This window comes from Peromyscus californicus, unplaced genomic scaffold (genome assembly GCF_007827085.1).
Source record: "Peromyscus californicus insignis strain IS unplaced genomic scaffold, ASM782708v3 Scaffold_23__1_contigs__length_62951481, whole genome shotgun sequence".
Taxonomy (NCBI): domain Eukaryota; kingdom Metazoa; phylum Chordata; class Mammalia; order Rodentia; family Cricetidae; genus Peromyscus; species Peromyscus californicus.
This window is the reverse complement of record NW_026294534.1, coordinates 18,270,882-18,297,061: the sequence shown is the minus strand read 5'-3', so window position 1 is coordinate 18,297,061 and position 26,180 is coordinate 18,270,882. Positions and strand designations below refer to the sequence as shown.

Here is a 26,180-nt window from a genome sequence, read left to right as displayed (position 1 = left end):
TTGCTTTTGAAGAGCTGATTCTGTCAAAGGCTTTTTCTATTAAGATGATCATGTCAATTTTGTCTGTAAATCCACTTATGTGGTTTATTACATTTATTGATCCGTATACACGGATTAGTTAAACCATCCCCGCAACTTGGTCATGGTGTATGTTTGTTTGTATTCTGTTTGCAAGTATTTTATTGACTATTTTTGAGTTTATGTTCTTTTGAGATATTGGCCTATAGTTTTCTTTCTTTCTTTCTTCCCCCCTCCCCCCGCCCTGATTGTGTCTTTACGTGGTTTGGGTATTAGAACGGTCCTGGGAGTGCTCCTTCTGCTTCCTTTTGGCTGTAGATCTTATTGGAATGTTTGGTAGGATTCTGCTGTGACTCCATCTGTCCCTGAACATTTCTTTTTAGCTGAAGGCTTTTTATTATTGTTTCAATCTCCTCATTTGTTAGGGGTCTTTTTAGGTTGTTGGTCTCTCCTTGGATTAATTTTGGTGGTTTGACTGAAACTAGAAAACCATCCATTTCTTTTGGAATACAGGTTTTAAAAATATCCCCGTATAATATTCTGAGTTTCTTGGGTGTCTGTTGCGATCTCTCTGTTTGTTTCTGATTCTGTTTATTTGGGCCATCTTTTTCTTTCTCTTGGCTAGTTGGGCCAAGAATCTGTCAATCTTGCGTATCTTCTCAAAGAACGCAAAACTCAGCTTCGCAAAGAGCTTCTAAGTCAGCTCTTAGACTAGTTGAGTCTTGGCACTGTTTTTGGTTTGTTTCCATTTCATTGATTTCTGCTCTGATTTTTATTATTTCTCAGCATTGACTGGGTTTGGATTTGGTTTGTTCTTGTTTTTCCAACTTCTTAGTTGCATTATTAAGCCATTTATTCATGCTCTGATTTTTTTTTTATTCTAAGCATGTCATTATTTTATTAAAATCACAAAGCTTACAAGTTTGGAGATAATAATTATTTCCAAATGAACCAATTTGTCTTTAGATAACATAATCTATTCTATATGTTTTGCTATTATCAGGAACATGTAAATGACTCACAATGGTTTGGAAGTCATAGAGTCAAATTACTTAGCAAACACATGCTGAACTTCTGAGCTTAGACGGCATTCTTCTCTATGTTGGAAATTTGGAATGGAGCATCTTTGCTTCATCTTTGCTCCGGCAGCATCCATGCACTTGAGGAAACCCCAATGACATCACAGCCTCTTAGGTATAACAACTAAAAGGAACTCAAATCACATGCTGTCCTTAAAATTATTTTATATAGACTGATCCTCCATCATTCAGTGTTGATTTAAACACACATTAAAATTTGCACAGTTCCCAGGCTGTGATCCAGAAACAAGAGTTGGAATAACAATTAATTCCTGTTCTGATTGTGATGTCATATGAGCATCTTGGCCATTTTCAGCATCATACATTTTACTCTTCTGATGGTTATTTGCAGTAGTAGAGAGCATGTTTTTTTTTTTTAATTTATTTTGGATTTGGTTTGTTCTTGTTTTTCCAACTTCTTAGTTGCATTATTAAGCCATTTATTCATGCTCTGATTTTTTAATGTAAGTACATAGAACTATAAATTTTCCTCATAGGACTGACTGCTTTCAATATGTCCCGAAAGTTTCGTGTTTTCATTTTCATTTAACTCCAGGAATTTTTTTTCCTTTCTTTCTTCATTTCTTCTCTGACCCATTCAACATTTAGTAAGGAGTTATTTCATCTCCAGGAATATGTGTATTTACTAGAAGTTTGTTGTAAATTTTAAGTTTTATTGCATTGTGATCAGATTGGATAGGAGGGATTTCAATCTTTTTGAATTTGTAAAGATTTGTTTTATGTCTCAGGATGTGGTCTATTTTAGAAAAGCCCCCATGTGCTGTTGAGTAGAATGTGTATTCTTTGGCATTTGGATAGAATGTTCTGGAGCTATCTCTAAGGTACATTTGACGTATGGTGTCAGTTAATTCTGGTGTTTCTCTGTTTATTTGTTGTCTAGGGGACTTGCCTGTTGAAGAAAGTTAGGTATTTAAGTCACCTACTATTAGTGGATTGGTGTTAATCTGTGTCTTTAGTTTCAGTAGTAGATTTATGATGAAATTGGGTGCCCCCAAGTTTGGTGCATATTTATTTAAGATAGCAATGTTGGGGCTGGAGAGGTGGCTTAGCAGTTAAGAGCACTTGTTGCTCTTACAAAGGGCCTGGGTTCAGTTCCCAGCACCTACATGGTGGATCACAACCCTCTGTAACTCCAGATTTATAGACCTCTTCTGACCTTAGAGGACACTAGGCACATACATGGTACACATACATACATGCAGGTAAAACACTTATATACATAAAAAATAAAATAAGTAAATCTAAAATTAAAACTTTTTAAAAGTATAACAATTTAAAAAAGATAGTCTTCTTGGCTAACTGTTCTCTTGAGTAGAATGGTGTCCCTCTTTATCTCTTCTTATTGGTTTTATTTTGAAGTCTGTTTTGTCAGATATTAGGATAGAGACATCTGCTTACTTCTTGGACCCATTTGATTGGAGTACTTTTGTCTATCCGTTCACTCTATTGTAGTCCTGAGCTTTAAAACTAAGATGTGTTTCTTGTAAGGAGCAGATAGGTGGGTTTTGTTTCTTGATCCATTCAGTCAGTCTGTGTCTTTTGACTGGAGAATTGAGTCCACTGATATTTAAAGTTATTACTGAAGTGTGTTGTGGTCCTCATGCTACTGATTTTTGGTGGTGTTGTGTTCTCAGTGGTCCTTTGTGTTTTAATAATTAAATTTCATATTTCTTCCCATGGTCTCTGCTATGCTCATTCCTCTCTTCATCCAGAAATAATGTTTCTATGTTTTCCTTAGGTTTGGTTTGTTGGATGTAATTTTTTAGGCTGTTTATATCATAGAAAGTTTTTCTTTCTCCTTCAAACATGTCAGATAGTTTTGCTGGGTATATTATTCTGTGTTAGCTTTCAAAGTCTTTTAGAACATGGGATGTATTGTTCCAGGCTCTTCTGGCCTTCAAAGTTTCCATTGAAAAATCCGCTGTTACTCTGATGTGGTTTTTTTTTATGTATGTTGTATTTTTCTCTCTTGTAGCTGTCAGTGCTATTTCTTTGTTATGTATACTTTGTGTCGTAACTATGACATGCCATGGGAATTTTCTTTTCTGGTATTCTCTATATGGTGTTTTGTGTGCTGCTTGTATCTGTATGGGTATGTCTTTTTCATTTACTCCTATGATCTTGTAGAAGATATGCTTAATGCCATTAACTTGGGATTCTTCTCTCTCATTGTACCTATAATTCGAAGGCCTCTCTCTCTCTCTCTTTCTTTCTTCTTTCCTTCCTTCTTTCCTTCCTTCCTTTCTCTCTCTCTCTCTCTCTTTCTTGGTGTCCCACATCTCCTGTGTGTTTCTTTCTTGTGAGTTTTTTTCCTATTCCATGTTTATTTGGTCTAGATCTCCACTTTTATCTCTGAGACCTAATATTCTGTCTTCTGTTTCATCTGTTCTACTTGTAGGGCTTTCCTTTGTGTTTGGACTACTGGGTTTTTCAATTCTGTCTTCATTTCAGACTGAGTCCTTTTCAGTATTTCCACTTCTCTACTGAATTCCATTGTCAAGCACTGGATTCTCCTTGTCATCTTTTTCAGTCTTAAGTTTGTGTGTTCTTGGCCATCACTCGGGAACTTACTCTCCTTTGGCTCTTTCCTCCCATTTCACTGAGCTGTTTGTGTCTTCTTTCGACTCCTTGAAGTCTTTGAGGACTTTCATAATTGTTCTTTTAATGTCTGTGTCCTGGAGGTCATCCAGGTAATTCTCATTGGCAAGCATTTCTGCAGGAGTGACTGCTGAGTTTTGTTTTTTTTTTTCTTTTTTCCGGAGCTGAGGACCGAACCCAGGGCCTTGCGCTTGCTAGGCAAGTGCTCTACCACTGAGCTAAATCCCCAACCCCGACTGCTGGGTTTTAGAGAAAAGATACTGGCTTGACCTTTCCTACTGTTGTTATTTCTGCAGTGAACTCTGAGCCTGTGGACATCCTTTGTTAGCTTTGAGTTAATAATCAGTGGATCTGGGTGGGGGAGATGATAGGATGTGGGGGTGGGGGTGGTCTAGAGGTTGGAAATGGCGTGGGTGGAATAAAGCCAGGTGGGCAGAGGGGACTAGGGTGGTATGTGGGATCTGCATCCTGTTTTCTTTTTCTTTCTTTCTTTCTTTCTTTTTTTAAAAATTTATTTATTTTTATTTGCATTAGTGCCTGCATGTATGTTTGCATGAGGATGTCAGATTTTGGAGTTACAGTCAGTTGTTAGCTGCCATATGGGTGCTAGAATTGAACCCGGGTCCCATAGAAGGGCAGTCGGTGCTCTTAACCACTGAGCCATCTCTCCAGGCCCCTCTTTCTTTTATTTTTATGTGCATTAGTGTTCTGCTTGCATGTCTGTGTGAAGCTATAAGATCCTGTAGTTACAGACAGTTGTCAGCTGCCATGTGGGTGCTGGGAATTGAACCCAGGTCCTCTGGAAGAACAATCAGTGCTCTTAACCACTTAGCCATCTCTCCGGCCCCTCTGTTTCCTGTTCTCAGCCAGGAGCGTGGGAATAGATGAGTGGAGAGTTTGGATATGACATGGGAGAGTGCTATGGGATGGCAGATGGTAGGGAGGATACTGCCCCCCTGTGGTGGTTTGAAAGAAAATGGCCCCCAACGGGAGTGGCACTATTAGGAGGTGTGGCTTGTTGAAGTAGGTATAGCCTTGTTGAAGGATGTGTCTCACTATGGGGGCAGGCTTTGAGGTCTCCTATGCTCAAGATACTGCCCCGTGTGACAGATCACTTCCTGTTGCCTGTGAGTCAAGATGTAAGAACTCTCAGCTCCTTCTTAGGCACCATGTCTGCCTACATGCAGCCTTGCTTCCTGCTGTGATGATAATGGACTAAACCTCTGAACTGTAAGTAAGCCACCCCAATGAAACGTCTTCTTTTATAAGAGTTGCCAGCTGGGCAGTGGTGGTGCACGCCTTTAATCTCAGCACTTGGGAGGCAGAGGCAGGCGGATCTCTGTGAGTTTGAGGCCAGCCTGGTCTACAGAGCGAGTTCCAGGATAGGCTCCAAAAGCTACACAGAGAAACCCTGTCTCGAAAAACAAAACAAACAAACAAACAAAAACAAAAAACAAAAAAAGAGTTGCCATGGTCATGTTATCTCTTCACAGCAATAGAAACCCTAAGACACCCACCCTAGAGCGCCCCTAAAGGAAAGGCAGGAATGGCCAGACCAGGATGAAGAACTGATTCTGGACTCAGGCTAAATGTGGTGGATTTTGGAAAATGCTTGGATGAAGAGGTCAGGGGTGCTCCAGGGCTAGACTCAGGAGGAGGATATGGAATGTGCGGTGGGTACGGAGTGGGGTGGATGAGACGACACAAAGGGTCCTGTGGGTGGCTGCGGGGAGTGCAGGTCCTGGTGGAAGCCTAGATATTGGGTACCTCGTGAGAGGAAGTGACGGAGCTAGGCTGTGCCGAAGGCTAGAAGAGGCCAGGCTGTGCCAGGGCACTGTCTGCGGGACCTGGGTTAGCTCCAGCAGGATGCAGAAAACAAGCAGTGGGTGGTGGGGGTACTTACCAGGCTAGACCCTAGATGAGGATGTGGAAAGTCTGGGCCTGGAGCGGGGCGGTAGAGAGGGAACAAAGGATCCTGGGGGGGGGGGGCGTTTTAAAACTTCATCATCTTGATTTCTAATTTAGGGGGTTGAAACTTTGCCTGCTTGAAGCTACTGGATTTCACTAGAAGCACTGTGTCCTGGTTAGGTTTTGTGGGGGTTTTGTTTTGTTAATCTGATACAAGCTAGTCATCTGGGAAGAGAGACCCTCAACTGAGAAGATGCCTCCATCAGATGGCCTGCAGATGAGTCTATGGGGGCATTTTCTTGATCAATGATTGTTGTAAGACAGCCCAGCCCCCTATGAGCAATGTCGCTCCTGACCAGATGGTCCTGAGAGGTATAAGAAAGCAATCAGAGTGAGCTGTGGGGAGACAGCCAGTAAGCAGCACTCCTCCATGGCCTCTGCATCAGCTCCTGCCTCCAGGTTCCTCCTGCCTTGAGTTCCTGCTCTGACTTCCCTTCATAATGAACATAGTCCATAAGCTGAAATAAATCTTTTCTTCCCCCGGTGGCTTCTGGTCCTGCTGCTCATCACAGCAGTAGAAACCTCATTAGGATGTTACGGGATGTTGAGTGAGGGGCGGGCACCTGGGGTGCTGCTGAGCTCATTCTATGGGGCAGACCAAGAACTGTCCATCCTGGAAAGAAGATCCATTTAGGTAGGAGAGCGAAGTGACAGAGAAGAGCCGTGACAGAGAGACAGCTCGAGATCTGTGGTGGGGGACAGGAAAGCTGCAGCTGCTTAGAGTAAAAGTTGAGAATCATGAGCATCCCGAAGAGAGGACAGTCACAGAGCCCAGGGCAGCTGACATTGGAAGGAAGTATAGACTGAGGCAGAATCATGAGCATCCCGAAGAGAAAGGACAGTCACAGAGCCCAGGGCAGCTGACATTGGAAGGAAGTATAGACTGAGGAGGAACTTAGATGCACCAGCCACAGAGAGAAAAAAAAAAGAACAAAAGTTATGTCATTAGAACAGAAAAACAGCTTCCATCAAGGGGCATGAGAGGACAGAGATGAAAGTACTGGGCTCTGGGTAGGACTTTTTAATATTATTACTAAATTTTTTTCATACAATGTATTTTGATCATGGTTTCCCCCTCTCAAATCCTCCCACCTCCTTACCCAAATTTATTTTCTTTATTTCTCTCTCTTTCAATAAAATAAAACACAAAAATGAAAATCAAAACAAACAACCAAAAACTCCAGTAAGACAAAAAATGCCTAAACAAAACAAGTGTCTTCCAGACACAACAGGACTGATCGTCATGGGCTCACAGACTGTGGCGGCACACAGAAGGCCTGCCCAGGTTCAAGCTGGGTGGGGTCCCAGTGCTCAGAGAGGGAAGTGGACACGGGCTCCCACCCCTAACGAAGAGACTATCTCTAATTTATACCCACGAGCAGAGGGAGAATCAGTTTGCTCCAATGGAGTCTCACTGGGTATATGAACCGCACTGCAGGGCAGGCTCCTTGCCCAGGAGTAGTTGGCCAACACAAAATGGAGAGGACTTTTTATAGTCTCCCTAGCCTTAGCAGTCTGTAACAGCTGTAATGCCCAGAAGCAAGGAGTGGTTCTTCTAAAAGGAACTCATCCCTCTTACCCAGGTTGCCCAAATTCTGCTGATTCCCTGCTTCAGTGTGATCCCGAAATATTCATAATATTCATTTTAATAAACATCTGCCCCGTCCCAGGCAGGTATCTAGATCTCATTCACAGACCAATTAGTTCCGGTTCCCATCAGCATCTGTCCATGTGGAGGACGACTTCTTAATTCAGCTCAAATGAACCCATTTCTTGTTCAAGGGAAAGAGGGCAATGGACTTTCCTTTAATACCATCTACCACGTTCATCTTTATTCATCACATCGGATCCAGCGGGATAAGAAGGTCCCTCCCACAGCAGCATGGGCTTGCCAGCGTGTCAGCCACTGAGCCACGGGCACAAAAACAGCATACTTCCGTTCTTACTTTTCTTGACCACTGGAAGCAAACGCTTATGAAGGGTAGACTCGGGAGCTGAGGTGCTGAGACGTCTTCTCTGCCACTGTGCTGACTTTGGGGAGCTGTTCTGGGCTCTCTGGGGCCATGGCCATGACATTTGTGATGTCATCGAGAGTCTGGGCTGAGGGAACCTTTTCCAGTTTGTGAGGCATCGCTTCCGTTTTGTAACAGGTGGTGCTAAACGGGATGGCACAGAACACGAGATCTGAGGGCAGCAGGCAAAACTCATTAGCTGGCCTGGTGATCACAAACCTGTAAGGGAAGCCAGAGATAAATTCTGAGACCGCCGTTTGGACAGTGTGGCTACAAGCCATGCCCCAACAAAAGATGCCATTGTTCCCCCTTTCCTTCATTGGCACACCGTAACGGGAGGGGTCCTAGAGGCTGACGTTCTTCATCTCTCTACAACACACTCACTTTGGCATGGGATCTCAGCTCTCTGAGAGCAGTTGTTCCCATCATTTGAATGAGAGAGAAACAAGACTACTTGGGAGAGTCCGTCTCTATTGGCTTATCTGACTCCAGCTTTATCTGCTTTCAGTATACATGCACTAATACTTTCCGTTAGCACAACTGTGAGTGCTGAGGCAAACTGGGGTACAAGATGGGAAGACTGGGAACACTCGGTCCCAGGTGCAATGCCCTGGGTTCCACCCCTGGAACTGCAAACACACAAACAAAGCCAGTGCAGTACCTGACTGGGGGAACGCTCCTTTGACCAGAGAAACCAAACAATAAGGTTTGCTTGCTACACCATGCCGGTGTCCCAGATATTTCCACATAGATTTATATCTATCTTAACCTGATGTGTATGTCACTGAATTTTATATAGAATACAGCCTGACCAAAGAATAAATGCATTTAAAAACCCAAACTTCTTTTCAGAAGAAATCTGAAAGAACACCCACAGCCTGGGCCTCCATGAGAAGACTTTCAGGAGAGCCAGACACCTCAACAAGATGTCAAGTTCGGAGCCAACCTCAGCAGGCACGAGCTAGTACCCAGGACTCATGACCAACATGGAGGCAGGCTGACCTTGTGTGGCTTTCACCTGCCCTTCACTGCTCCCACAAAGGTCCCCCTTTCTTAAGTATGCAGACACAACCTCCATCTCCTCTCTGCACAGTATCCTTCCCTCCATCTCCTCTCTGCACAGCGTCCTCCTCCATCATCTCCTCTCTGCACAGCGTCCTCCTCCATCATCTCCTCTCTGCACAGTGTCCTCCTCCATCTCCTCTCTGCACAGTGTCCTCCTCCATCATCTCCTCTCTGCACAGTGTCCTCCTCCATCATCTCCTCTCTGCACAGTGTCCTCCTCCATCATCTCCTCTCTGCACAGTGTCCTCCTCCATCATCTCCTCTCTGCACAGCGTCCTCCTCCATCATCTCCTCTCTACAGTGTCCTCCTCCATCATCTCCTCTCTGCACAGCGTCCTCCTCCATCTCCTCTCTGCACAGTGTCCTCCTCCATCTCCTCTCTGCACAGTGTCCTCCTCCATCATCTCCTCTCTGCACAGTGTCCTCCTCCATCATCTCCTCTCTGCACAGTGTCCTCCTCCATCATCTCCTCTCTGCACAGTGTTCTCCTCCATCATCTCCTCTCTGCACAGTGTCCTCCTCCATCATCTCCTCTCTGCACAGCGTCCTCCTCCATCATCTCCTCTCTGCACAGTGTCCTCCTCCATCTCCTCTCTGCACAGTGTCCTCCTCCATCATCTCCTCTCTGCACAGTGTCCTCCTCCATCATCTCCTCTCTGCACAGTGTCCTCCTCCATCATCTCCTCTCTGCACAGTGTCCTCCTCCATCATCTCCTCTCTGCACAGCGTCCTCCTCCATCATCTCCTCTCTACAGTGTCCTCCTCCATCATCTCCTCTCTGCACAGCGTCCTCCTCCATCTCCTCTCTGCACAGTGTCCTCCTCCATCTCCTCTCTGCACAGTGTCCTCCTCCATCATCTCCTCTCTGCACAGTGTCCTCCATCATCTCCTCTCTGCACAGTGTCCTCCTCCATCTCCTCTCTGCACAGTGTCCTCCTCCATCATCTCCTCTCTGCACAGTGTCCTCCTCCATCATCTCCTCTCTGCACAGTGTCCTCCTCCATCATCTCCTGTCTGCACAGTGTCCTCCTCCATCATCTCCTCTCTGCACAGCGTCCTCCTCCATCATCTCCTCTCTACAGTGTCCTCCTCCATCATCTCCTCTCTGCACAGCGTCCTCCTCCATCTCCTCTCTGCACAGTGTCCTCCTCCATCTCCTCTCTGCACAGTGTCCTCCTCCATCATCTCCTCTCTGCACAGTGTCCTCCTCCATCATCTCCTCTCTGCACAGTGTCCTCCTCCATCATCTCCTCTCTGCACAGTGTTCTCCTCCATCATCTCCTCTCTGCACAGTGTCCTCCTCCATCATCTCCTCTCTGCACAGTGTCCTCCTCCATCATCTCCTCTCTGCACAGTGTCCTCCTCCATCATCTCCTCTCTGCACAGTGTCCTCCTCCATCATCTCCTCTCTGCACAGTGTCCTCCTCCATCATCTCCTCTCTGCACAGTGTCCTCCTCCATCATCTCCTCTCTGCACAGTGTCCTCCTCCATCATCTCCTCTCTGCACAGTGTCCTCCTCCATCATCTCCTCTCTGCACAGTGTCCTCCTCCATCTCCTATGTCTGCACAGCGTCCTCCTCCATCATCTCCTCTCTGCACAGTGTCCTCCTCCATCATCTCCTCTCTGCACAGTGTCCTCCTCCATCATCTCCTCTCTGCACAGTGTCCTCCTCCATCTCCTCTCTGCACAGCGTCCTCCTCCATCTCCTATGTCTGCACAGCGTCCTCCTCCATCATCTCCTCTCTGCACAGTGTCCTCCTCCATCATCTCCTCTCTGCACAGTGTCCTCCTCCATCATCTCCTCTCTGCAGTGTCCTCCTCCATCATCTCCTCTCTGCACAGTGTCCTCCTCCTCCATCTCCTCTCTGCACAGTGTCCTCCATAATCTCCTCTCTGCACAGTGTCCTCCTCCATCATCTCCTCTCTGCACAGCGTCCTCCTCCATCTCCTCTCTGCGCAGTGTCCTCCTCCATCATCTCCTCTCTGCACAGCGTCCTCCTCCTCCATCTCCTATGTCTGCACAGCGTCCTCCTCCATCATCTCCTCTCTGCACAGTGTCCTCCTCCATCATCTCCTCTCTGCACAGTGTCCTCCATCATCTCCTCTCTGCACAGTGTCCTCCTCCATCATCTCCTCTCTGCACAGCGTCCTCCTCCTCCATCTCCTCTCTGCACAGTGTCCTCCTCCATCATCTCCTCTCTGCACAGTGTCCTCCTCCATCATCTCCTCTCTGCACAGTGTCCTCCATCATCTCCTCTCTGCACAGTGTCCTCCTCCTCCATCTCCTCTCTGCACAGTGTCCTCCATCATCTCCTCTCTGCACAGTGTCCTCCTCCATCATCTCCTCTCTGCACAGCGTCCTCCTCCATCTCCTCTCTGCGCAGTGTCCTCCTCCATCATCTCCTCTCTGCACAGCGTCCTCCTCCTCCATCTCCTATGTCTGCACAGCGTCCTCCTCCATCATCTCCTCTCTGCACAGTGTCCTCCTCCATCATCTCCTCTCTGCACAGTGTCCTCCTCCATCATCTCCTCTCTGCACAGTGTCCTCCTCCATCATCTCCTCTCTGCAGTGTCCTCCTCCATCATCTCCTCTCTGCACAGTGTCCTCCTCCATCATCTCCTCTCTGCACAGCGTCCTCCTCCATCATCTCCTCTCTGCACAGTGTCCTCCTCCATCATCTCCTATGTCTGCACAGCGTCCTCCTCCTCCATCTCCTCTCTGCACAGTGTCCTCCTCCATCATCTCCTCTCTGCACAGTGTCCTCCTCCATCATCTCCTCTCTGCACAGTGTCCTCCTCCATCATCTCCTCTCTGCACAGTGTCCTCCTCCATCTCCTCTCTGCACAGTGTCCTCCTCCATCATCTCCTCTCTGCACAGCGTCCTCCTCCATCATCTCTCTGCACAGTGTCCTCCTCCATCATCTCCTCTCTGCACAGTGTCCTCCTCCATCATCTCCTATGTCTGCACAGCGTCCTCCTCCATCATCTCCTCTCTGCACAGCGTCCTCCTCCATCATCTCCTCTCTGCACAGTGTCCTCCTCCATCATCTCCTCTCTGCACAGTGTCCTCCTCCATCATCTCCTATGTCTGCACAGCGTCCTCCTCCATCATCTCCTCTCTGCACAGTGTCCTCCTCCATCTCCTATGTCTGCACTAAGAAATCTTCATGCTAAGAACCCCCACAGACAACCACCCTTACCTTACGTTGTTCATTTATCCCTTCCCTTGTTACTATAATGTTCTTCCTTCTCTTACGTCTTCCTCTCCTCCCCCTCTTTCTCCTTCTCACTTGAGCCCACTCTTTGGAGTAATTTTGCTTGTCCTCTGCCTGGAATGGTTCCACCAACCTGTTTCTACTCTTTTGTTTTTCCATTTCTCCCTGGCTTCTACCTGCTTTTGTTCTGGTGACAGACAGTCCTGGCTGGAACTGCTGTTCTTGACTGTGTGCATGCGTCTACCTTTCTTTTACCTTTTCCCTCTTTGATTCAGATATTTTCTCTTTCCCACAGCTAGCAAAATGATCTCCTTTGAATAAAACTGGAGTCTGAACACAGTACACTGATGATTTAATAATACAAACCACCATGACCAGAAGGTAGCATTCATTAAACATTTCCCAATGAATCCAGCAGGAAGCGAGGCATCTCTCTGATGTAGACAGTGGCTTCATGGATGGAGGTAGGTCATAGAAAAACTCTTATTTAGAGCCTATATTTTAGTTTTCAATAGAGACAGAATCTCTGTTCTCCTTACGAGGTTCATGGGATTCTGATCACATGCTTCCTGTTGTTTAGACCCAGTCTTCCATATTCTTACGTCATTATCTAGCCCCCTGCATCCTGGTACGCAAAGGCTGGTCTGGAGCTCTGGACTTGGCTTTCACTGAGACAAAGTAGCCTTGGTTCCCATGCTTAAAAGATGGCTAGTACTTTTCCAGTCAGCATACTCCCCTTTTGTTTTCTAGGTTGTTTTCGTCTTCATCCATCACACGGTATAAGCCAACACATAGGATCCCATAACTATCTAATGAGCCACAGAACAGCTGTCCAAAGGTTTTTCTTGGCTGGGAAGAGAACAGAACAACAGGTGTTTGCTGAGCACCTTAATCGAACTTGAGTTTGGTTCGCCTGCTCTCTGCTGCCGACATCTGGAAGACCTAACAGCCATTCGTCTGCCTGTGGTGGCAGTGTAAAGAGGGCAGTCACACAAGTTTGGGACAGTTATCCCTTTATCACTCTGGCTTTCCCAGAAGCCTCTGGGGGGGGGGTAGTGTGGCGCATGCTCTTGAATGTTCTTTTCCTGTTGCTAGCTTTGGCCACCATTAAGAATTAATCATGAGCAACAGGTTCAAAAACTTAGTTTTAGAGTAAACTTCAGGAAGTCTTAAGCATTCCTGCTCTAAAGCTCTGGTCAGCGAGGTCATAGTTCAAAGGCAGGGGCAGCTAGGTTAGATGCACCTGGAACGGCAAGGTAAAGTACTGCTCAGCTCTGTGCTTCCTCTGGGCCTATCCCTCACCAGGCAAGTGCAGGTGAGAATAAATGTAGATGGTATTTGTGCCTGGAATTTGCAGGCACAGGCAGGCCATGCTCATTTGGGCAGTATATGTTGGGACATGTGCAGAGAGTGCAGAGGTCTAAAGAGCATGCTCCTTGGAAGGGGCCCCACTGATATCCACTGAAATAACACTGGACAGGTAGATGCAGCGTCACTCAAAACTAAAACAAAAAGCATAACACTGAGAAGCAGACCGTTTGTGATCAGGCTGCACTCTGGTTCCTCAATGAAGAGCTGCCACCTCACAAAGTTGCTCATGGTGTTATCTTGTTATAGTCTGCCTATATCGTGGGCCAAGACAGTGTCAGCATAGTCTATGAACCAGTGACATTCTTGGACTCAGTCACAGAGTTCTGCCTGACCACAGCTAGCCTCACCAGAAGTCTTTAGTATTTCGGGTATTGAGGTAATAATCAGAACCCGGACCACACTCCTTAGCTGGACTCCCACTGTGACATGGTTGAAACTGTGGTGGCCTCAGTAAGCCTCAGTGTCTTGATCTGTTAAATGAAATTAGTTACTAACTCAGGTCATCCCTGGACAGATTAAACACAAGAGACGGAAGCAGACACAGAGGAGATCTAGGGCTTCTGGGAAGGCTGAGGTCAAGGGGGCTGAGGTCTCCATAGGACGCCAACCTTGCTGCTGCATCGTCTCATGACAAGGCCAATGGGCAAGAGAGGCCACATGTAGGAGAGAAGGGAGGAGCCAAGCTCATCCTTCTACAGATCCCCCACTTCCGCTAGTGACAGCTAGCCCATTATACCCCATCAGTCTTTTAATGGCTCATCCTTCAACACTGTTGCACTAGGGACTGAGTTTCTAATACAGGATCTATAGGGGACACATTCGGACAAAGTGTTGGGCCTCTCTGATGGTGCATGCAGCTTTAGCTGGAGAGTGGAGAGAATTTCTTTCTCTACCTCTTGAGATTGTTTGCAAAGAATAAACACAACTGATGAAAATGTACTGTGTATAGACACTGTAGCTATAATGCTGTATTGTATTCAACGTTTACTAATTATTATTTCTGTGCTAAGTGATTTATGAATTTAAGCAGCCTAGACCATCGAGACTCAGAGAGTTAAGGAAGTAGGAAATAAAGTAGACTCACCTTAATGTCTGAGAGAATGGTTTTGTCTAAAGAGAGAAGCCCCAGCTTACACCGTGCCCTCCCAGAGAGGACTGTGGCACAGCCTTCATGGAAACCATAGTGCTTTTCCTTAACCAGACACTGTTCCATCTGAGAGCTGATACCTCCTGTCACCAGCATCTGAAGTAATTCCAGGACATGATAGTTGTAGAAGGCCTGAAAAGCAAAAGCAAGCCATGTGTGAAATCAGAAGGGCTGGCACATGAATGGTGGAGGTGTTGGGACATGGAGATTTCATAGGCATCACCATTTGATGGGGCTCATGGTGCAGGACACGGCTTTTCATTGTCACTGTGGAAATTGAGGGCAAGTTGGCAGTTTGGGTAGAGAGCTGGGCTGGTCAAAGCAATGAGAAAAAATCAGTGAGGCGAGTCTAGTTCCTACAGCGCAGACACTGAAAAGTGAATGCTGGTGCTGATCTCCAGAGCCCTCTCCCTCCATAAGTGAGCAGAGAAGTGTGTCAAGTCACAATCCTCAAGGATCTTCAATGCACATTTTAAAATGTATATGTAATTAATGAGATCGATTTTTCCTTGAGGTCACACTGACATTTCTGTCATCTATTCTTGAGTTTTGTAAGAGTTGCTTTGGTCACGGGGGAGGGGGGGGGCGTCTCATCATGGGGATGTGAATTTACTTACATTCCTTTGAATAATGGCCTGTTAAAAGCCATGCAGTGATGTCACACAGAAACACATGGGGTTCCCATAGTTCTTTTCACCACAGTAGCAGTGATAGGTGTCAGATACATAAGCAGAGTTTTGGAATCTTTGGTGTCTCAGTTGATGTTCTGCTGCTGTGACAAGACCCCATGACCAAGACAACTCTTATAAAAGAAAGCATTCAATTGGGGGCTGGCTTACAGTTGCAGAGGTTAGTCCATTATCATCATGGTGAGGAGCATGGTGATACATGGCAGACATGGTGCTGGAGAAGTTGCTCAGAGTTCTACATCCTGAACCACAGGCAGAGAGAGAGAGACTCTGGGCTTGGCAGGGGCTTTTGAAACCTCAAAACCCACCCCCAGTGACATGCTTCCTCCAACAAGGCTACACCTACGAATCCTTTGAATCCTTTCAAATAGTGCCACTCCCTGGTGACTAAACATTCCAACATTTGGGACTATGAGAGCCATTCTTAGTCAAAGCAGACATTTGGCATCCAGATGAAACCAAAAGAGGGAATGGCGACAAGTTCTCACACAGAAACAAGCTGGAGTCTAGACAATCTTAAGTGTCTCCATAAACTCCCTCTCCAGAATGACGGCCACAACCTTTCTTATGTAGTAGGTTTTCTCAAGCTGACAGAACATGTATTTTCTAAGAGTTTTAGTATTTACTTTTCAGGTTGATAGGACAAAGGAATGGGTTCCATGATGGCATCTGTGTATATATGTGCCTTTATATTTTCTTCCCAGTCCTCCCCTCTCCACCATCCTCCCCAGGCTCCTCTGCCATCCAGCTGGTTTCCTTTATTCCCCCAGTTAGTCCTTACTTTCCTATTACATATATTCTATTGCCTTGTATATTCCCACCTCCCTTAATATCACAGAGTGAGTTCCAGGACAGCTGGGACTGCTTCACAGAGAAACCCTGTCTTGAAACAAACCAGAAAAAAATATAGAGAGACAGGAGGTGAAGAAACATGGAGGTCACAGAATACAAAAGGAAACTCAGGAAAATAATAAATGTCCCCCAAATAGAAACTTGCATAAACAAGATTAGATGAATACATAAAGCAAAAATATAAATAACTGAAAAATAGAGCTGGGCGGTGGTGGCACATGCCTTTAATCCCAGCACTCGGGAGGCAGAGCCAGGCTGATCTCTGTGAGTTCGAGGCCAGCCTGGTCTGGACATTTATTATTTTCCTGGGGAATGGGATTGAAGGAAACTTAATCAAGGATATATATGACAAACACAGGCAACATTATCCTGAATGGAAGAAAAACAAAGCAATACCATTACAATCAAGAACAAGAGGGGACTGTCCAGTATCCAGACTCCTTTTCAGTACAATGCCTGGACCACCAGCTAGGGTAATAAGACAAAAAAAAAAAAACAGAAAATAAAGGGATAGGAATAGAGAATACCGTCAAATTATCCCTCTTTGCAGATAACAGGATAGTATACAAAAGGTATTCCAAAATTCCACCATGGGGCTGGAGAGACGGCTCAGCGGTTAAGAATAACGGCTGTTCTTGCAGAGGACCTGGGTTCAATCACCAGCACCCACATGGTGGCTCACACCCATCTGTTACTCCAGTCCCAAGGGATCCAACACCCTCTTGTGCCTTCTGAGGGACTGAACTTACACACACACACACACACACACACACACACACACACACACACACACACACACTGAAAAATAAACGAAATTTTAAAACAGATTTAATAGCTGGAAGAGAAGGCACCAGGTGGGTGTTTAGTGGTTCTAGATCCAAACTCACCTCCTTAGCATAAAGATGTCGTCTGCATTGATACTCCATTACTGCTCACGCCCTCATTCATTTAACCAAGACCCAGTCCTAAGTTAAACATGTAGTACTAAGGGATCTTAGGGGTTAGTTGATGGCCAGTGTTGCTTTTGACCTCATGTGCTGAACACTTCTATAGGACACACTTTTGTGGCCTTGTCTCTTTCCCATAGACCTCACCATGGGCTTTAGAATATTTATTCTTAGATTTTTGTTTTTGTTTTTTTATAAATTGGAACCCCTTCCCCCAGGCCCCATATTTTCCTCTCCCCCGACCCTTGCCCTTGTGACCCATGTTCAAGTCGGTCTCTGCTGTATCCTGCACAGTGCCCAGCACAGTATAGGTGTTCGCTATTTCAGAATGGATTCTACTTCAGAGAATCCTGTGATGGACGCCAAGGATCTACTTATGGCTAAAGAACTACTGAACCATCACTGGGCACTTCAAATGGATCCCAAGAGAGGCGCAATGCAGAGAGAGATCTGGCTTAGATCTGAGCAAACCTCCTGCTCCTACCCAAGGCCCAGCCTTTCCCCTTGGAAGTCCTGGGTCCCCTTACAGTTATTTCTACATGAACTCTTGAGGTGACCTACTGAGCTCTAACACTTGGTCTGCCCAGATGAATTCCAAGATCCATGTTTGGTACCCATCCTCCCAGCTATCTAGGACCCCCCAAGCCAAGACTGCAAGATTGTAATCTGGAAAATTTGAAAAGACGAAATAATGACTGTGAAGTTGCCTTTTTGAAAATTAATAAGAGGTTAGAGCCAGGTGGCAGTGGCACATGCCTTTAATCCCAGTACTCGGGAGGCAGAGGCAGGCAGATCTCTGTGAGTTCGAGGCCAGCCTGGGCTACAGAGTGAGATCCAGGACAGGCACCAAAACTACACAGAGAAACCCTGTCTCGAAAAAGAAAAAAAGAGAGAGAGAGAGTTTAGAACTGTGAGCAGTGGCCTCTCCGTGAGGGGCTTGCTCAAGGGGACTCTGACTCAGCTGCACCTACCGTGGCCAGAAGAGAATCCAAGAAGTTGCCTGAGAAGACAGTGCCCGTGGAGAAGGAAGTGCTGAGATGCAGGCTAGTCCCTTTGAGTGCCCCGTCCAGTCCTCCGATCTGCTCAATAAAGTGGATGTTGGAGGGATTCTCTGTAAGACAAGATGAAAAGGCAAGGCCAGCGCACAGGGGAGAATGAGAGATGGCTGCCTGCAGTCCCCAGCTCAGTCCTCTCTGGCCCAGTGAAGCTCTATGGTGGGGCGTGCCCCAGCAACTTTCCTTTGTGTCGCTCTGTGGTAGCCCAATCAGTAAAGGACTTGACATACAGGCGGGAAGAGCCATTTGAGCCTAGAATTTATGTTTAAACAAAGGGGCACCTTGGGGCTGGAGAGATGGCTCAGCAGTTAATAGCACTGGCTGTTCTTCCAGAGGACCTGGGTTCACGTTCCAGCACCCACATGGTGGCTCACAACTGTCTGGAATTCCAGTTCCAGTGGATCCCACACTCTCTTTTGGCCTCTGTGAACACCAGGCATGCGTGTGATACACAGACATGCAGGCAAAACACCCATACACATAAATTACAATAATAACAATAAGTAAAACAAGGAGAAGCTGGGCCTGGTGATTCATGCTTATGTCCCAGTGCTGGGGAGATAGAGGCAGACGGGCCCCTGGGGCTCTCTGGCCAGCCATACTAGCTCATTTGGTGAGCTCCAGGCCAAGAGAGACCCTGTCTCAAAAAACAAAGTGGGGTCTAGAGAGATGGCCCAGTGGGTAAAGACACCTGCTGCCAACCTTGATGACCCGAGTTTGATCCCGGGGACCCGTGTGGTGGAAGGAGAGAACCACCTGCCCCATGGTGTCCTCTGACCTATTCATACACACACCATAAGACTTTGTCTGAATTCTGCTGGGTCATTTAAACCAGAGGCCTCCAAATTCCTCCCCACTCTCCCACAGGTTACATATGCTATACCAAAGCCAGACCGAGGCTCGCATTTTAGCCTGACCCTTTCCAGCAAAGAAGAGCAAAGACTGAGGGTCCGGCAGGTGACGTGTTAGTTAATGTGGCAGTGGGTGTCTGTCTCCAGAAGGTCTTTGGCTGAACAAAGCCTGTGGTCCCTGCCGAGTGGTAGAACATACCTCGTCACCTCCCCACCCCTTGAATTTACCATCCCTTCTACTTATATACTTAATTGTTATATCCTGGGAGTCAGAAAAGGTTAAAGAGAAGAAACAAGATCTGCATTAAGTTTTCTTAGCAAGTAGACTGACAGGTGCCAGTTCAGTTGCTTGGAATAGACTTCAGTGGACGATGTCTCCATCTGGGTAGAAGCCCAGTGGGCATCCAGATAGCACCAAAAGGTTTCTGGGCCCCATTCTGGTTCCCTGGTCCTCTGACTGTGGATTCCAGAAAGAACTTGAGGCGCCATAAAAATCTCTCCCTTGAATATTCCGCTTCTAAGGCAACTTACTCAGTTCAGTGAGAATGGGGATCTGCTGGTATCTTCTTTTTCCTTCATGTTTACTAAAGGTGGGTACAGCCTTGGCTTCTGCAGACAACCAAGAGAGGATAAGAACAAATAAACAGCTCGCAAACCTTGGCTGAATATACAGTAACACTATGTAACCCAGTGCTTTAGCTCAGCAAAGTTACTTTCTGGTCCAAAGCCCAGATTCTCTCTGTATTTAGAAAAAAGTTGACTATAATTGTCCCTTGGTATCTCCAGGGAGTGAGTCCCTGTAAGTACCAATCCTTGGAAGCTCAAGCCTTTTCCTGGAAAATGCCAATTATTTGCATATCTCTGGTGCCCATTCTTTCAAACACCTTACCTAACTTCAGATGGCCGCTAATCCCTACTACAGTGTAAATGGCTATAATAATGTTTACACAATAGCGATGTAAGGTCTGTAAATGTTTAGATGTTTAATATAGATGCCTTTTCCCTGGAATACCTTCTGTCTGTGGTTGGGGATAAATCCACAGATGCAGAACCCACAGTTCAGAGGGTCAACTGTATTCAGTCTCTACTCTTTTTGAAAGGGATGGTACATGGTGTGTGTGTGTATGTGTGACAAAAGTCTCCGACTAGTAAGGTATTAGTGTTTGAGTAATATCTCAGCCACATTAATATACTTATATTACTTCTAGGAAGCTATTACTGAGTTGACGCTGTCACTTCAGGCGTGCTTCTAGAGACCTCACAATGCGCTTCTGGCCCCTTATACTATCTGCCGCTTCAAGATCCTCTGGAGGATACTGCTGTGTCTCCTTTCCGCTCCTCAGAACCGAGCGGCACCCGTCTCCTGAGAACCCTGCCTTTACCTGGAATGCCTTGGGATTCTGTAAAGACTAGTCTTTGATGTGGAGGAGGTAACCATCAGAGTCCTGCACTGTCTAGATTTGTCACCCTGTTCCCCACGCAATATGGCAGGGTAGTAATCAGAGCACGACCGGCAACCCTTCAAGCTTCCCACAGACATGTCCAGGAAGTCTGGTGCTCTTATGGATCCTTTGGAGAGTCCTCACTTCCGTCCATCCCCACAACCCCAACCTCCCAGGATGAATCTCTACGGAAAGGTTAGGCTGGCTTCCTATGTGAGTTTATCAGGACGTCAAGATGCCAAAGATTTCCCGACCCTGTAAAAGGCTCACCAGACGTGAGGGGCAAGCTTCCTCAGTCTCAGTCCTGTGGACCTTTAGTGTGCGGCTGCCTTGTGCACTCAAAGAGTTAAACAAACAGCATGGGTGACCTAACCAAGAGACGGCAGCAGCTCTCCAGTTATGACAACCAAAACTGTCACCACTGACCTGAGGAAACCCAAAGGAGGCTGTCCACCATCAACTGGTGCATTATGGGCCAACCTCCAGCCCTGATATAGAAACTAATACATCACAGAAAACAGGCATCTTTTTTGCTGAATTAATAAAAGGTGGGAAATCACTAGCTATTAAAAAAAAAAAATTTGGCTGAGTGTGGTGGGTACACCTTTAACCCCAGCACTCAGGAAGCAGAGGTAGGTAGATCTCTGTGAGTTCAAGGCCAGCGTGGTCTATAGAGTACGTTCCAGGACACAGTGAGACCCTGCCTCAAAAAAAAAAAAAAAAAACCAAAAAAAAAAAAAAAAACAGAATAAAAAATTTTAAATCTTGCTATCCTATAAAGAAAGTTAAGGTTTTAAAACAATAACTGAATAACATCCTTAGTTGCTAATGTTTTCCAATATTAGATTAACAGCAAAATCATGCCTCTTACATTTCAGTGCTTTTTTTTCTTAAAACAGGAAACCAGCACATATGAATTCTACCTTGAAGATGGATATGGGTTTTCATATGACTTAGAATTCCAGAGGAGATAACTGGGTTACTCCTACCATATTGTCAGAGTCAGAAAATCTGTGACTTCTGTCCCAATTCTCCTCCTCCTCCTCCTCTTCCTCCTCCTCCTCCTCCTCCTCCTCCTCCTCCTCCTCCTCCTCTTTCTCCTCCTCCTCCTCCTCCTCCTCCTCTTTCTCCTCCTCCTCCTCCTCCATCTTCATAGAAAATTTCTCAGGGAGGATTTAATTATTATCTTTCCTTACCCCACCTCCCTAGGCTCTTCCCCTCGGGAGTCGTTCTGACCTGGCTCTGAAGGCCTCTGGGTAGAGCCGCTGACTCGCAGGGATTGGATGTTGAGGGTGGCCATGATGGTCTCGGTGTCCACCAGAATCTGGCTGCTCAGGGGCTTGGATGGGGCGGCTAGGACAGCACACATGGAGCACTGCTCTATGTTGACTGCATGCAGATCTCCAGTGTAGAGTGCGGATCCCTAAGGAGAGAATTCCATGTTGTGAAGGCGTTGTCAGAAGGGCATCTCAGAGGTCACGGTTCACGATGGCGGGTCTTTGTGGGTGATGCAGTGTTTCAGCTAAAGCCTCCCCACTAGCCTGTCTTTAAAACTTAGTTTCCAGATGTCTGAAACACTGTCCTGATCAACAGTTAATATCTCCTATGAACTGACGTCACAGACCCCTCTCAGAGGACAAGTTTGGATGAGACAAAGGGGAATGATGGGGAGCAAAAATCCATTTTGACAATCCAAGTAAGAGAAAAGGAAGCAGAAGGGACCACAGTGATGAAGAAGTCAAAGAGGAGGCATGATGGAGCTGAAGGTCAATTTCACACCTCTCACCCTTGCTAGTTGGCCATCCCACTTGCATTCTCCAAATAGCCAGGAATGGAGCCCCACATTTAGGAAGCTTGGGGTCCGTCTTAGTCAGCATTTCTGTTGCTGTGATAAAACACCATGACCAAAAGCAACTTGGGGAGGAAAGGGTTTATTTGACTGACACTTCCACATCACATTTTACCACAGAAGGAAGTCAGCGTAGGAACTCAAGTAGGGCAGGAACCCAGAGGCAGGAACTGAAGCAGAGGCCATGGAGGAGTGCTTCCTACTAGCTTACTACTCAAGGCTGTGTGGCCTGCTTTTTACAGGCCCCAGGGCCACCAGCCCAGTAGTGGTACCACCTACAGTGACTTGGGCCTTCCCTTATCAATTATCAATCAAGAAAATATACCACAGGCCAAATTGGTGGGGGCATTTTCTCAGTTGAGGTTCCCTCTTCCCAAACGACTCTGGCTTATGTAAACCATTGCCTTTCCTTTCTTGTTCATCCCCACAGTCTCCTATTAGTATTAATATCAGAACATAAAACATAAATAATTTTTAAAGTCCCACAGTCTTTAAAAATTCAATCTCTTTAAAAACATCCATCGTTTCTATCAATGTTCAAAGCCTCTTCAAAATATATAAAGCCTTTCTAAACTATCCCAGGTCTCTTAACCATGGGATCCTATAATATAAAAAATAAGTTAAATAGTCTCTTACTCCAAGAAGAATTGGGACATAGAATCAGATCAAAGAAAAACCAAGTCCAACAGGATATGGACTTTAGGATTCAATCACAATCTTCCAGGCTCCAAAGGGCTTGCAACAGTACACACAGCTCATCTCATGTCTCAGGCCAGCTCTACCCCATAGCTGACGCTGTACTTGGTGGTCGTCCCAGGTAATGGAATTCCCACTCCGGGATCTCCTGCTGCAAATGGGCTCGACTTTCACCAACAACCTCTCAAAGGCTCTCTTCAGGGACTCCACCCCTGCTACATGGTGCGAAGCCTCAACTTTCCCTCTGACTCCTTTAATCCCGAGACTTCTGCTTTCAACTGAGGCTTCACCTTTACCAACAGCCTCTACGGGCCTCTCACAATGTCAGGTCTCAGCTGCTCTCCATGACTCCTTGATGCCTCCAAATTAGTGCGATGAAGGGGACACTCTTACACATTAGCAAGTTCAGCTGCCAGCATAAGGTACAGCCTTGGCCTCCTCAGGACCCACAGCTTCCCTGTACTGAGCCTGAGGAAATCCTCCCAGATTTATGATGCTCAGTGATGCCGGTGGTCTTTTCTTAGTCACCTCCAGCAAATTATCATCCATTGTCGTAATAAAGCAAATGTTTCACCTTAGTGGTTCTGGTCCCTTCTTAACCACAGCCAACTCTTCAGCCCGGCTGAGCAGAAAGAACCACAGATTCTTAAAGCTCAAGATACGGAACAGCACGGACAGTCTTCGATGGACCCTCCAGCTTCCTTCTGAGATCCCATGAGCCTCCACTGTCTGTGCCGCTCTCAGGGTTATCTTCAAAGGTCAAACAAAAGTTCAGTAACTCAACACTCAGTGGCTGCTCCAGCCCCGAGTTCCAAGGTCCTTCCACAATCCTATCCAAAACACGGTCAGCTCTGTCGCAGCAGTACCCCAGGAGAGGGCCTAACATGAACCACTCCTGACACTAGCCAAGGCTGGAGAGTTCTAGGCATTTTCTCTCCTGTTGTGTAGAGTGGAGCAGCGGTGGAGGGACAGGGGACTTTATGGTGGCTTTTTAAAAGACAGCAAATCCAATTTGCTTTTTACAAAATCAATACTCGGCCAGGCGGTGGTGGCGCACGCCTTTAATCCCAGCACTCAGGAGGCAGAGGCAGGCGGATATCTGTGAGTTCGAGGCCAGCCTGGTCTACAGAGTGAGTTCCAGGAAAGGCTCCTGTCTCGAAAAACAAAACAAAACAAAAACCCAAAAACTAAAAATAAAAACAAAAAAAGAAAATCTATTCCTTATACACTGCCAGGATTATTTCATAAAAATTTAAATGCTCTGGTGCATTTCAGAGTGCATTTAATGGGCTTTTCATGCAGGAAAATGGTGGCATAGCTTGGAGTAGAAACCTATGAAAGTTAAATGTAAATAGAATGTCAGCTAGAACGCTGCACACTCACACTGTTTTCTGTCTTAGCCCATTCTTCTGCTTCTGTAACAGAATGCCACAGACTGGGTGATTTATGAAGAAAAGAAATTCATGTCCCATAATTCTGTAGTCCAGGAAATCCAAGAGTGAAGGCCCACATCTTATGAGTGGGGGCACTGGGGACCACCCGGCAAGAGTGCACACACAGGACAGAGCATGAGGCCAACTTCCCCTTTCACAGGAACCCACCCCAGAGCAGCTAGCCCCATTCTCACGGTGACAGCATTAACACATTCAGGGGAGCAGAGTCCTCATGCCTGATCACTTCCTTTAGGTCCCAGCTCTCAGCACAGTCACAATGGATCAGTGGCATTCCAACCACAGGTCCCTTTCAACAGAGCAGACGGAGCCTCCTCTCCATATCCTCCCTGTGAGGGCCCACGTGTGGCTGTGTGTTCCATGTAAGATGTGACCAGAAAAGACGAGAAAGTCAGAGCTCAGAGGCCCAGCCAGCACCAGCTTAGGTTTAACCAGAAAGGGAGAAGCAGATTGGCAAACATGGAAAAAAATTCTCATTTGTACACAGCCCATAAAACATGCAGGTCTGAACACAAACTCAGGAGGCAGAATGTCTGGATTTCAATCCTATTCTTTCCACTCACCTGTTCTGTGATCTTGGACAAGCTACCTACTTGGAAACCTACTGTTCCCACACCAAGGGTTCAGCATTTTTATATCCTACCCCAGATGATTATTTAGAGGATTAAATGAAGTAACACAGGCAAGCTGTTTAGCTGGGTCTCTGTCACACAGTGGCTGCCATATAACTGCCATATAACCATATAACTATAAATAGCACTACTATTATTACAAATACTAGTACTATTATCATCATTATCCTTGTGTAATGCTTACAGGCATAATGTATATCTGGGGAAAGTTCCGGAGGAATCGCCATTCTCTGTGGAAGTATTCCAGAGGCCCGATAAATACAATGTCCTTCAGCTCCTGCCGGGTGTAGTTGCTGGCTCTCAGGGGCATCACGAAGTTCCGAAGCCCCACCAGGGCTGAGTGGGCGTCCCCAAACACGCACGCTACAATGTGGTCCCGAAACTCATGTTTCGACTTGTCAGTTCGTTTCTACGGATACACGTGCCAGACTTAGGTCAATTTTACGATCAGGCAGGAGTTCTGTGATGAGCCCCACCTCTTCCCCTCCTGACTCTCCAGATATCTCCAGAGTAGTATTTTCATAGGCCAATAAAATCTTTCAACTGCTTATACAAAATGGAACTTATATATAACTGGTACAGTTATGGCATATATTCTATATATACATATACACACATGTGGAGGGTGTATATGTGTGTACTTCTTACTCTTCTTTTTGTTAACTTTCTTTCAGTCTGTGCTCAATCAACTAAACTTCAGGTCAGTATCATTATTCAGAATATGAAAATGTGTCAAACAGAAATTTTTAAATTATGTTTTTAGCTTTGCCAATACTATACAGTATGATTAAATAAAAAACTGAAATTTATCTCTTCAAGAGAGCCCTGAATATTACATTAGGTTGCACATCATATTCTAGTATTCAGTGGGTTCTCTTACAGTTGCTGGAATCATTGAAATTGCCTTTTTATGTATCAAGAATGGCTGATTATTGGCAGGTTCATATGATTACATCTAATAAACTGAACTGATTTGATAAATTCTTTATCAAGTTGACGAAATTCATAGTGAAGTTAAAACCACTCCTGGCTCCTCTGAGGATCAGAGTTCGGTTCCCAGCCACTTTGGGTGGCTCACAACTGCCTGTAACTCCAGATCCAGGGCATCTGATGCCCTCTTCTGGCCTCCATGGGTGTACACACACACACACACACACACACACACACACACACACACACAAACACACACACACAATCTTATTTTAAAGCTCCATTTGAT

The 26,180-nt window shown here is 46.0% G+C and overlaps 1 protein-coding gene across 1 annotated transcript in view; it reads right to left on the bottom strand.

Moving 5' to 3' along the window:
* Positions 1–6,682: 6,682 nt before the first annotated feature.
* Kcnu1 (potassium calcium-activated channel subfamily U member 1) overlaps positions 6,683–26,180 on the bottom strand; it is a 72,454-nt gene continuing 52,956 nt past the window's right edge. Inside the window, 7 exon segments of the mRNA XM_052752846.1 lie at positions 6,683–7,917; positions 12,718–12,828; positions 14,435–14,629; positions 17,957–18,096; positions 19,423–19,500; positions 21,570–21,756; positions 25,146–25,370. Coding sequence (XP_052608806.1) covers positions 7,657–7,917; positions 12,718–12,828; positions 14,435–14,629; positions 17,957–18,096; positions 19,423–19,500; positions 21,570–21,756; positions 25,146–25,370 — 1,197 coding nt within the window. The 3' untranslated portion in view covers positions 6,683–7,656.